Source organism: Terrapene carolina, unplaced genomic scaffold (genome assembly GCF_002925995.2).
Source record: "Terrapene carolina triunguis isolate 2854851 unplaced genomic scaffold, T_m_triunguis-2.0 Scaffold96, whole genome shotgun sequence".
NCBI classification, from domain to species: domain Eukaryota; kingdom Metazoa; phylum Chordata; order Testudines; family Emydidae; genus Terrapene; species Terrapene triunguis.
Genome location: NW_020664447.1, coordinates 35,371,478 through 35,384,874, shown reverse-complemented (window position 1 = coordinate 35,384,874; position 13,397 = coordinate 35,371,478). Strand labels below are relative to the sequence as shown.

General features: G+C 43.1%; 1 protein-coding gene across 3 annotated transcripts in view; it reads right to left on the bottom strand.

Annotated features, from left to right (window-relative positions):
* The window catches only part of SLC39A9 (solute carrier family 39 member 9), a 30,501-nt gene that overhangs the window by 8,136 nt on the left and 8,968 nt on the right, over positions 1-13,397 (bottom strand). For 2 of the 3 annotated variants that reach the window (XM_024218818.3, XM_024218820.3), the window contains 4 exons: positions 11,076-11,267; positions 8,332-8,400; positions 5,771-5,856; positions 444-578 (listed from right to left, as the gene is read on the bottom strand). In XM_024218818.3, the coding sequence (XP_024074586.1) occupies positions 444-578; positions 5,771-5,856; positions 8,332-8,400; positions 11,076-11,267 (482 nt within the window). The remainder of the gene's footprint in view (positions 1-443; positions 579-5,770; positions 5,857-8,331; positions 8,401-11,075; positions 11,268-13,397) is intronic. The other variant, XM_024218819.3, reaches the window with a different exon arrangement.

The following is a 13,397-nucleotide window of genomic DNA, read 5'->3' as shown; positions in this document are numbered from 1 at the left end:
ATTTCCAGAGGCAGGTATAAATCAGTATGGAGATAACGAGGTTAGTTGCTCACCCTCTCTGATTGAACTAACCTCGTTATCTCCATACTGATTTATACCTGCCTCTGGAAATTTCCATTACTTGCATCTGAAGAAGTGAGGTTCTTACCCACGAAAGCTTATGCTCCCAATACTTCTGTTAGTCTTAAAGGTGCCACAGGACCCTCTGTTGCTTTTTACAGATTCAGACTAACACGGCTACCCCTCTGATACTTCCTTTTTTGAGAATTTTGTTCATAAACTTGCAACTACATGGCGGGAAAGTCCCAGCTACAGCGGATAGTATGGAAAAATGTATTGGCGGTGGGTGAAGCAGTTTGGAGTTCTACAAGCCCAGTAAGGAGTTCCATGCCCCTCAAGCCCAATTGCTAAGCTCCCGACAAAATTAAATCCCAAACATTTACCTTGCTTAGCCCTAAGTATGTCACCATTGACAAAACAGGTGCTGCCAATGCAAAGACCAGCAAGTGCTTTCTGATTCGATTCCGTTCCAGCCCAGCATGCATTAGAAAGGAAACCAGGCCAAAGGCAGCTGGTGCCTGTAAAAGAACAATAGTCAGTGCAATATCAGCTTGGCTAGGATTCCCTGTAATTTAAGATGTCCAAAGACAAAAAAAGTTGTGGTAAATATGTATTATTCCTACTAACTATATTGAAGTGGAATATTCCCAACCAGAGTGCAGGGATGCTCTACAGTTACTGACCTAGAACAGTTATGCCACTCTCTGCATTCTTTTTGGTTCTGGTTATCTTATTTCCATAATCACTGGATGGTTATTTCATAATAACAATACAGCATATGAATCCACGTACTATTATTGAATGCCAGGATTTTCATTACTGTACTGATTTGATTGGTAACTGTAACCCTTTTGTTCTGACTCGCTTTGGTAATCAAAATTTGTTCTGATCAACTTTTGTAATCAGAATTTTTAGGCTACCTGCAAGAAACAAATATGCCTCCTAAGTGACTTTTCTTCAACTAAGGGAGGAAAAATTCCAGCATTTACATGAAAGAAGAAAAAATGCCATCAAAACAAAGAAAAAGGGGCTGTCAAACTGTCAGTAAAAGATTAACAATCTTTTTGATTTATTTCCCTCCTTCAGGCCCAATTCTGATCCAACTAAAATCAATGAGAGCTTTGGTACTGACCTCAGTGGAAGCAAGACCAGACACTTCTTCCCCTCTCCCATCAATCCAGTCCCTTCCGTACAAGCCACAAGAACTATCAGATTCGTGGTTACATCGGGACAATCCCAAACTTCCCTTCCCAATTTAGTTTTGAAACACAATGTAAATTAAAATATATTGCAGCTGCCTGCCTGCAGGAGAAGCTTGCTGATCTTTAGGAAGGGAAATACAGGTGGGGAAAGAAGATATGTGCGGGGGAAAAGTAGCAGTAATTGTGGAAGGGGTAAGGAAGAGAAAAAAATTCAATTTTTTAAAAAAATTCTTTCAGCATCTCATTGACAACCCACTTTTAAAAAAGTTTTCTTCTTTCATTTAAAAAATATTTACTGTACACTTTTAAAATATTGTTAATAATAATTTAAAATGTTAGAATAATAAGTGTTCGCTTCCCCTTTACTTGGTAATAACCAGATCCTGACCTATAAAACACCGTGGCCTTTGGCCTCAATGTTGTCATCCCAGAACATGGTTACCATGTATATCACTTATTATACAAGTGAAAACACAGCAGACCTGATTTTTCAAACACTTTAGGCATGCATCTACACAGGCAAAAAGTCTGAACAAACTGCATGACTAATTACTTTGAATGGCAGTAGGTTGCAATAGCTGCACATACAAATTAGGTGTGCAACTGTGTGCTTGAGGTATTTGAAAACTAGATCCAATAAATCTTTTCCATACCATGTACAAATAAGGTCTGAACAAATACATGTTTAATTGAGTATTAATGAGAAATTGAAAGGCTATTGCCCCAACTTTGGAGTTTGGTGTTTCTTCTTTATTGCAGAAGACATATCAAAACACTTATTACAGTGTAAGGAACTCAATTCAATTTTGCTTCAGATGTCTGCGATGCTGTAACCCTATAAACCTCAGCGTTACCCTTTAATGATGAAAAATGACTGCAGACCTCTTAATACGTTACTTCTGGGAGAATTCTGCACAGAATTAATATCCCCCGCAGAATAATTGATTCATGCGCCCCTTCCAGGCAGCAGTCCCGAGCAGGTGCGTCTGATTTGGGCATCAGGAACAGCCGGGGAAGACATAAATCAATGCCTTGGGGGGCGAGGCTGGGCGTGCATGCAAGACTCTGTCCCTCTTGTTCGCTATCATGGTGTGCCCAGAGCCGGAAATGGGCAGAGCGGGGGATGCCCTGGCCGGTGGCTCCTACCCTGCGCTGGGCTCCAGTTGCTAGTCCCGGCTAGGCTGCGGGGGGACATGAAAGGATTTCCTCTTCCCCTGCATGGAGTGGCTGGGGATGGGTCAGCCCACTCCCAGGAACCGCCCCAAGCTGCAGACGGCTACACACACACATACACATGCGCTTCCTGCCCCCATGGCTCCCCAGCCATGGGGGGGGAGGGGTCACTATACAGATAGTTGCCCCCATCCACTCAACCCCAGATGCCCCCCCACCGCTCTGCATCCTGACCCCCACGCCTGCACCTACACCACCCCTGAGCAACCTGCACTCAACCCCCTACCCTGACAAGCCCCACCCCCCCTGCACCTGAACCATCCCGCCAAGTCCCCAGCACCCAGACCCCCACCCCACTAAGCCCCAACCAGCTACACCTGGACCCCCACCCTGCACCCAGACCTCCCGGCCGAGCCCTATCCCCACGACACCCAGACCCCCCCTACTGAGCCCCAACCACCTTCACCTAGACCCCCCGCAGAGTCCAATTCCCCCTGCACCCGGAATCCCCCCAAGGAGTCCCTGTGAATCCAGATCCCCCACACACCTGGATTCCCCACTGAGCTGCCTGCACCCGGACTGTCCCACACAGAACCCTCTCACCTAGATCCCCCCCACACTAAGCCCCTCCACACTTAGATCCTGCCGGACAGAGCCTGCTTCCCCCACACCCGGATCAGGCAGCAGCGCTGGGCATGTGTGCGAGTGAGACTCTGTCCCTCTCGCTCACTATCATGGTGTGCCGGCATGGAGGGGCAGTGCTGCATGGTGTTTCTGCGGCAGGCCCAGCCCTTGTGCTGTGTCAGGGTGGAGTGCAGCCTTACCACTGCATCCGTGTCCCGGGGAGGGGGTGGGGCAGCAGGATCCCCCACCTCTATGTAGCCAGTAGCCTGCGCTTGCCACTGCCATGCTGGAGCCTTCACACCCATTGCCCTTCTAATCTATTGTCTGCAACAATTTCAATTCTAGTCCAGTGACTATACGGTGACATGGTGAGTACTACTTAACCATGCCACTCACTAAGGCCCCAATCTGGCAAAGCATTAGTTTCACTGGGGATACTCAGGCGCTGAACTTTATGGACATATTTAAGTGCTGTGCCAAATCATGGCCTAACTTCACTCCTAAGGATGTACTGCCCTTTAGGATATGTTTACACAGCAAAGAAAAACCCGCAGCTGGTCCATGCCAACCAACTTGGGCTCACAGGTCTTGGGCGTGGTGGAGCTGTTTCATTGCTGTGTAGACTTCTGGGCTAGGGCTGGAGCCTGGGCTCTAGGACCCTGCAGGGTGGGAGGGTAGGGTTGCCAACTTTCTAATGGCAGAAAACCGAACCCCTTGCCCCGCTCCCTGCCCCAAGGCCCTGCCCCTTCTCTGAGGTCACGCCCTCACTCACTCTATCCCCTCTCCCGCTGTCGCTTGCTCTCCCCCACCCTCGCTCACTCACTCATTTTCACCAGGCTGGGGTGGTGAGGGCTCCGGCTGGGGGTGCAGGCTCTGGTGTGGGGCCAGGGATGAGGGATCTGGAGTGTGGGAGGGGGCTCCGGGCTGAGGCAGGGAGTTGAAGTGTGGGAGGGGGTATGGGCTCCTGGGTGAGGCCAGAAATGAGGGGTTCAGTGTGCGGGAGGGGGCTCTGGGCTGGAGCAGGAAGGTGGGGTGCAGGCTCTGAGAGGGAGTTTGGGTGTGGGAGGGGGCTCCAGGCTGGGGCCAAGGGGTTCGGAATGCAGGAGAGGTTTTGGCATGCAGGCTCTGGGCGGCACTGACCTCAGGTGGCTCCCAGGAAGTGGCCAGCATGTCCCTCCAGCTCCTAGGTGGAGGGGCCAGGGGGCTCTGCGTGCTGCCCCTGCCCATAGGCACCGCCCCTGCACCTCCCATTGGCTGCAGTTCCTGGCCAATGGGAGCTGCAGAGCTGGTGCTCACGGTGGGGGCTGCACGCGGAGCCCCTGTGGCCGCCCCTTCGCCTAGGAGCTGGACTGACATGTCAGCCTCTTCCTGGGAGCCAGACAGAGAGCCTGCCTGCCCTGCTGCACCGCCAACCAGACTTTTAACGGCCTGGTCAGCGGTGCTGACCGAAGCTGCCAGGGTCCCTTTTCGAGCGGGTGTTCTGGTCGAAAACCAGACACCTGGCAACCCAATGGAAGGGTCCCAGAGTTCTGGCTCTAGTCCGAGCCCAGAAGGCTGCACAGCAATTAAACAGCCCCCAAACCTGAGCTCCGTGAGCCTGAGTTGGCTGGCATGGGCCAGCCGTGGGTTTTTCTTTGCTGTGTGGACATACCCTTAAAGTCTTCTGTGCTTGACATACATGGAAATATTATTGCTGTCTGTTCTGTGGAGCCATTTAGATGTGCTAATACACCTAGTAAGGAATCTATTTGTCAAAAAACATTTCCTGGATCTTTTTTATTGCCTGTATTGTTACGGACACACTTGCTGACAGGTATTATGAAATAAATTACCAAAATAATTGAAAATAGTATGATAATATTATGATATTTTGACAAATAAAATATGCAGCATTTTAAAATACTGTGCACAGAATTTTTTATTTTTTGGCACGGAATTTCCCCAGGAGTAATGTATATATTGTTCCCATAGTGCTGAAAACCACACATACAGATAGAAATGAATCCTAGCAGGAGGAAACAGTTTTCCGTACTTTAACATAACATACATAAGTACCCCTTGCCATATCCCCAGGGCTTCTTCAAGTATCCCTAGGGGCTGGTCTACACTACCGCTTAAGTCAATGTAATTTACGTCGCTCAGGGGCGTGAAAAAGCCATGCAAGTTACATTGACTTAAAGCGGTGTCCACACTGCGCTATGTTGGCGGGAGACGCTGACATAGCTTCTGCATCTCGTTGAGGTGGAGTAATTATGCCAACAGGAGAGCACTCTCCCGTCAGCATAGAGCATCTTCACCAGACATGCTGCAGCAGCGCAGATGCAGCATTGTGGCTGTTACTATAGCAGTGTGGCTGCTACATTTCCTCCAGTGAATATATTGTTCTCCTTTCTCTCTCTCCCCCATTTTTGTAGGTCATAGTCAGATAGTTTGGGCAGCAGGGGGTTGGGTTTGTCAATGAACAGCTGAAATGCATCCTCCCCCACCCAAACTGACTGGATATAGCTTCCTTTGATACCCATAGCCACCCAATATTATACTTGTGTTCTCCAATCCCTTATTTTGTATTACCACCTGATCACTTCACTGCAACTCCACATACTGAGGTTAACTCAAGCAAGAAACCCAAATAATTAACTCCTCCTACATGCAGTAGAAACTGACTTTTCTTTAAAAAAAAAAAAAAGTATGAATTTATGATCTGGACTTACCTTGTGTAACATAATTGCAACAAACACTATTAACTGGACACTGGTCTGAGAAGTGGAAGCTGCTGCACCCAATGCAACACCATCAGCTTAATGGGTAGAAAGCCAAAAGAGCGCATAAGAGTTCACTGATTATTCATACACACCACAAGGTTTACTTATTTTTCCATTGGCTACCAAAATAAAATTGTATATTGCTTTAAAAATAATTTCCCTTACTTACAAAACCCTTAATACTGACCCAGCTGCTCTCTGACTTGCTTCCCCCTTCCTTTCCTGAGCCACTCTGAGGTTTGAGGGCAAAATCCTAGCCCTACTGAAGTCAAGGGGAGTTTTGCCACTGACTTCAATAGCGCAAGGATTTCACACGGAGTCTGCTCAGTCTTTGGTATGTCCTAATATAAAACTGGAATAATTCAGGGAACAGAGATTTAGTAACTAATTTCAAAAGTTATGGAATGTGTTTCCTATCTAAACTTAAAGCTGAAAATCAGTTTTAATCTTTACAAATTTACAAAGAATTCTAGTTATTACTTTTGGAATTGTGAAATGCCTAAATGTTACATAAACATTGTTTTACTGTGAAAAAAATCAAAAGAAAAACATACAAATCAGTTAATTGGCTGTTCATAAAAAAATTCTCTCTTTTTATATAAAATACATGCATTAATGAAACAACATTTTTTGGTTAAAATCTGTTTCATGACGTACATTTACACAGTGCCTTTTATCATGGTAGATCCAAAAACATTTGTGTATATGTACGCATTTATATTACACACACACACACACACACACACACACACACACACACACACACACACACAGAGTGAAGTGTAGAGGATTACTTCATGATAGTTTGAGCTAGACAAATTATATATAAACAATAAAGTAAATGAATGAGTTAAACAGATCCCAAACGAGTGTGAATCAAAACCTTAACACTGTATGACACAGACAAATATTTTGTTTATAGAACATATTTTTAGAGGAAAAACTGCTTTAAAGAAGTTTTAGATAAATTTAAAATTGATACTATTTTTCACAACATTCCCCTCTCCCATCTGTAAAAGTGGCTTATCTTAAGACCATGAATCCAAACTGTAAAGGTCTTGGCAAGACCGGGGGAAAAGTATTAACCAATACATTTTAGAAACTTCTAAAAGTTACTTAAGTAGCTTTTCTATATATAAATGTATAATGATGACCAATATCTTCCAATCTACTAGGAGTAGAATTAAGTGTTGCCATTTCATTGGCAAGGAGTGTTTGTTGTATGAGAACATACCTACATTTCCAGTGGTTAAATGCACCATTTTCTAGCCCCAGTGGCCTGCAAGATATTGGACCTAGAACCAGTCATGGGTCCAGCACTGAATATTGCCCATCCTGCATGCAAGTCATTCCCCTCCACCAAATATGGATTTTCCCCCCACAGAATTACACCTTTCTTCCCACTCCCCCCAAAGTGACTCCTCTATGAAAGTTTCTCAGAGGTTTGGAATTTTAGAAGTGGTCCCAGCGGAGACGGATTAGTGGGCAGTTTGCAGATGAGGCAGCCAAAGGTTCAATATAAACAAATTGCTAAATCTAACTTGCATTTAAGTGGTAAAATCCCTGGAACAAGAAGTATCTTTTTTATTAAATGTGTTTACAGTGCCTAGCCCGTTGTGCACTATTGAAATCCAAATAAATGAATACATAATTCATTACAAAGATTTCAACCCCACATGTATAACATAACAAATATTTGTATGTATTGCTTCATCCATCACTGATCAGCAGCCACCACTGGAGTTGGAGCAGCAGATGGTTAACAATGCACCACAAGTCTTCAGAAAAAGAAACGAAGAAAAATATTGTATCTAATTAAGACTCCCAGGAACATTTTCGGGAGGCAGAATACTATTTTCATATTAGGATTTAATCAAGCCAATCACTCTCCTTTTGTTTTAAAATGAAACAGAAGATGCAAAAAATCCAAGGCTTTCAAAATAGCCTTCATTTTACAGTAAAAGTAATTTACTAAATACATCAAATGGGGACTCACCAGATCCTAAATGACTGATCAAACATACTATAATACTGTTACAGCTGCAGTTATAATAGACAAATTGGTGTCCCCTGCCCCTTAAAAATTTTGGATGAAGTGTTATTTTGCATTGCTAACACTTACCCCCCAACTATTTATACATTTTAAAAATTCTCTATGTTGTTTCTTAGCATCTAGAGTAGTTTCTCTCCTACAAAGTTAAAAATCAGGTTTACTGTGATTAAGATTTCTAAAAACCTCCCTAAACCTTTTCATCTGAATCATATCTAGACATATATCCCAGTCCCTGTGTGGATTTTTTCAAACCATTTTTAAACAATGTTCAGTTAGCTTACTTAGGAAAAGATGGAAAATGTACTTCTAAATAGATAAAAAATCCCCACAGTGCTAGCTTTTTTTGGTGACTATACAATAATTATTGCAATTTAAAATTCAAAAGGTTTATTTAAGACAGGAAAAATGACAGTGACAGAAGATTGCCCCTTACAGATCTTACAGTTATTCAGCCTACCTGCAGCATGGACCACTAGTCCCAGTGTAGTAGTGATTTTGGAATTGCCTGACCTTGCCGCTTCTGGGTCTGAAATAATCATCAGAAAATTAAACATTAGACAATATAAAATAACAACAAACATATGAATCATGCTGGAAAAAAACATATTACAAACACCGAGACATAATTTCTCAGCTGTGACCCATTTTTAAACAGTTAAGCAATTCCATAGGTTTCCCAGGCAAACTAGTCAAGATATCATATACTATCCTTCAGAATTTAAGGGAACATTGACAAGGGGATGCAACAGTCATCTTCCCTCATCTTTTTGAAACTAAACTATAGTTTGAGATTCTTTACCTTCCCCAGCTCAGCCCAGAAAGGTAGCTTTAAGCCACCTTTGTACTCAGGATTCTGGGCTACTCCAAGGGCTAGTGCATCTCCCAGCCTAAATAAGAGCAGCCAAGAGTTGCTCTAATTTACGTCAGCCTCCCAAATGCTGCCTCTGGGCTATTCCACAGTCTGATGCAGCACAGAATGCCCACACTATCATGTGCTATCCAGGCCTCCTCCCTCCCACTATGCCCCCTGAGCTGGGGCTTATAGGAAGGGCCAGCTATGGCAGTGACTGGACTATGGGCAACTCCCTGCTGGCTCCCTGTGAGTTGTTTATGAACTCTATATGCTGTCATATGGACTGAAGCAGATGGCAGAATCCTCCCATACTCTTTAATGTAGAAAGAGAACATCACGCATAACTGCTTAGGATTGAAGGCAGACGATAGGCCATTCATGTCTGTAATTGTTTGATAACTACTTTTATCTCACCATCTTTTTGTAAACTAACTTCTTCTGGAGAAATAAAAAAAACCCACTCCTATACAGAAGGGGAATCGATCAGTGAAAATTTTTTCCAGTGGGCTGTCAACTACTGTTACAAACATAAAAATATCTAATCCTTTAAATTTCAAGTGGTCAGACAACTTTAACTATATTGCTACTTGACTCTGCTACCTGAACTGAAAGCTTATTCCATCTATTCACACTCTCAAGTTCACTCTCACCCTTCAAGTTCAAGAGACAAAGTGGATGAGGTAATATCTTTTATTGGACCAACTTCTGTTGGTGAAAGTAGACGTTTTCTAAAGCTTGTCTTTCATCAACAGATGTTGGTCCAATAAAAGATATTATCTAACCCGTCTCTCTAAAGCCCTGGGACCAACACGGCTACAACACCCCTTCAAGTTCTTCTGTCATTTAATTCCTCTTAATTTAAACCTATGTCCTTAGTTCTGGACTATCCATGAAACCCAAACAGATGATCACATTTAAAGGTTATACCCCATTCTAACCTCTATATCTATCCTAGTTTAAGGGAACAGAAAATCTAGTCAACTGAGATAACATTAATGGGTAATTAATACCACTGCTTCAAGGTTCAAGTCAGGAAAAGGCATTTTATAAATCCCTAACTATTCCGGCAACACTTGCAGTTACTCTGTTATATTTCATGTGGGAGATAAAGCAAAGGCTCAGAAAAATTGTTCCCTATATTGTTCAGTTTTTGAGTCTGTGCATCTTAATAGGTCAAAGATACAAGAAAGCCCATTTTCTCCTAACCAGGAAAGAGAAAAAAAAAGGTGTTGTAAAATGTAGAAACAAGGATTTTAATACAAGTTGCTCTACTGAGTTTCTTGCTAACCTATTTGCCAAGCCTCCATTTGAGAAGCTAAGCGAATAAGATAACAGAGTCAGTACACAGACATGAGCATCTGCGGGGAAGACTTTCAATCAAGGTAAGAAGTCTATGTGTAGAGGAGGGGAAAGACAGAAAAGCGAGAGAATGTGATAAAGAGTATAAAATACTTACATTAACAAAATCTAAACATAAGCACATTGCTGAACACTGACAAGAAATAAGGATGTAAGTGAAGTATGATAGAATGGTCATTTCAACAGTATTTTGAACTACATTTTATTCAAAAGGTTTTTATAGGGGAATAAAATTTCACATTAAAAGTACAAATTTATTGGCTTAGTTTTCAGGAAAGATTACCTACATTTTGTTCTGCTGTACACAGAAAACCAGCATGCACTTACCGGGAAACTACTGAGGAAGATTACCAGTGAAAGTCACCATAGCCCTTATCATGCTTGGTGGTCCATGTGAAGTCCACTGAAGTCAACAGGGCTCTATGTGGTTGCAACAGTCAATCTGTGCAGATCACAATGCAGGACTGGGGCCTGTCTTCCATGAAAATTTACAGCCTGAACTAGGCCAATATTTTGTTCTTTGAAATGTTTAATTCTAAGCAAGACAAAGTAACTAATGAAGTTAAGGCTCTGGCTCTTCAGTTTTGGATTTTTGCTATGTCAGTGGACTACTCTATTTGTCATATATTAAAACCAACACTGCTTAAAGCCTTAACACACAATGCTGTTGGTAATCTATTATTTCTAAGTAGACTTTCTCTGTCAGCATGGCACAGTCCACACACTTGAGCATTATGAAGCAAATATTCACATTATGCTGGCTTCCAGCACTGACAGTAACACTGCTTTATTATTTCACATAACAGACCATGCTTACCTTTATGTTTGTAGAATACCAAGCTAAATAGAGCCCTCATCCTGACTGGGCACTACTGTATTAAAAATACATAATAAATAATCATATTCTGAAAATACACCTTGTTAATTCATTCTGGTTGCTGCACTAGCTCCAAGGCAAGTGCCAGTTTGGCAGGAGAGGCTTTACTTACCATCTGTAGAGTGCACGTGGGAGCTGCCTATCTGGTCCACCAAAAGCATGAAGACAAAACCAAGGACAAGGGAAACACCAATGTAGGCGTGTAATTTTGAATGGTCGTGGCCATGCTCATGCTCAGCTGTTATTTCTGCTGCTTTCTCAGATTCAATCACATTTTGAGTCTCACTGGCCTGATGGTGCTTCCCTAAAGCAGATAAACAGGTTGATTAGGAAGATCCCAAAGGTGATGTTCTAATATTTTCTAATCCTTCACGGAAAGCTTTCTTCATACCTGGTCTTAACAATATAAAGCAGGAAAGAAAAATAGATTTAGATGATTTTTTTTTTTTGTTTTTAATGTCCTAGTTTATCCCACTTTGGGGACCAACACTACTACTGTTGTAATTGAAATCAGTATATTTGAAAATGTAGAAAACATCCAAAAATATTTAAATTGTATTTTTTTAATTGCGCGATAAATTTTTTTAATCACTTGACAGCCCTACTTAAAATCTATCTTTCTGTAGTTAGTAAACCTGTTTTATATTGTACCTAAAAAAGTGTGTTTTGGTTGAAGTGCTTGGGAAATCTCAGCTCAGTTTACAAAAGGCTAGTGTGTATCCATTCCACATTGAGGGAGTGGCAAACTACTTAACGAACTTACACTGGCCAGGCTTCTGACCAGTGCAAGACAATTTAGTTCTGGGGTGCAAAGCTGGGGAGCTGAGGGGAATTGGCTGGACCCTCCCTATTGATGGTTCATGAGTGGCTGGGAGATCATTCATGTAACACAGTTGAGTGTGTCCCCACCTGTGGATGTCCGTGTAAGTGCAGTGCTTACCAGAGCATGACTTCAGCATCAGTGTGAGAAGCTGCCCAGGTTGGTGGGTTTGAAGGGCTGAGTGGTCCCTCAATCCAGGTTGCACCCCGGGGACCCCGTCACAACATTTCAAGTTATAGTATAGCCCCAAGTATGGAAGTCAGACTTTACTAAAACATGCATTTAACCATACTTAAAAGCCCCAAGTATATTCAGAAAAATTAAGCTGTTTCAGTTTCTCGATAATATGACCCCAGTCATCTCAGCTGCCCTTTCGTTGTTTAGGAGGGAAAAAAAACAATAAAGGAAACATGGTGACTAGTTTGAGCAAAGTTCGGGGGGGGTCAGAAGTTCTGGGTTTAATTCCTGACTACAACGTGACCTCAGGCATGTCATTTAACCTCTTTGCACCTCAGCTAACTCATCTATAAAAATACTGTACACACCTGAATCTCTAAAAAGTACTTTACAGATAGCAAAACAGGTGCAGCTATCTTGCCAAATCAGTGACTGAGTCAGAAGCCCTGAGATATATTCCTGACTCCCAGTCCCCATTCTAGCCTCTAGATAGAACTTGCTGCCTCCATCACAAAAGAGGGTTACTACTTATGAGTGTGTTTGCTAGGTTTACTTAGTATTTGTAAAGCACTTCAAGATCCTCGTAGGAAAAGGTGCAACAGAAGTGCTAAGTATGATATTGAGCTGGACCCAACCTTTGTCTCTTTTAACATTATTATAATTATTTTGTAAGGTTTTTCCCCCCCAGAAGACATAATTAATGTATATTCAGAGGGGTGACTCCATATTTTCATGAAAACTCTTAGGCGGAATTTATTTTAAAATGAATTTAAATGAAGCATTTTGCAATGCTTCAATGCCCTACAAAATGTAGGCATGGTGACTTTGAACAAAGAGGTGTCTGTGGCACGCAAGCCATTCTACAGACTCATGAAGAAACAGTTAGCTGTGGATGATGAAATTGCTGAGTAAGTCTGGGGTGGGTTGTTTTTTTTTTTTTGGTTCAAACGCTTGAGTAATACTGAATATTGTTTTCTATTATGAGGACTTCTGGCTTAATTAAATACTAATGGCCTCTTGAGGACAGCAGCTACTGTTAGAGACATCTGGGACAACCCTAGCAAAATATAATGATGTCTCACTGCTACTCTTTTTATGAATTAAATGGACCTTTCAACAGATCACTTCAGGGGGAGGGAGTGGAACACTATGTGCAAATGTTCAGTGTAGTGAGGCGACTTGGCTACCAGCCGCCCCTGCGAGGGACGAGCCAGAACAGCCGCCAGAGTGGGCGGAGTCACCGCCGCCTGTCCCCACCCCCCGGAAGTCAAGGGGCTGGACAGGAAGTATAAAGGCCCGGCCCCAGCGTTCAGTTGAGCGCCGGTCGCGGGAGAGGACAGACGCTGGTGCCCGAGCTCCTGTTGGGCCGAGCCTGCCCCGAGCCCGGTATCCTGAGGAGGGCTGGCCGAGCCTGCCCCGAGCCCGGTATCCTGAGGA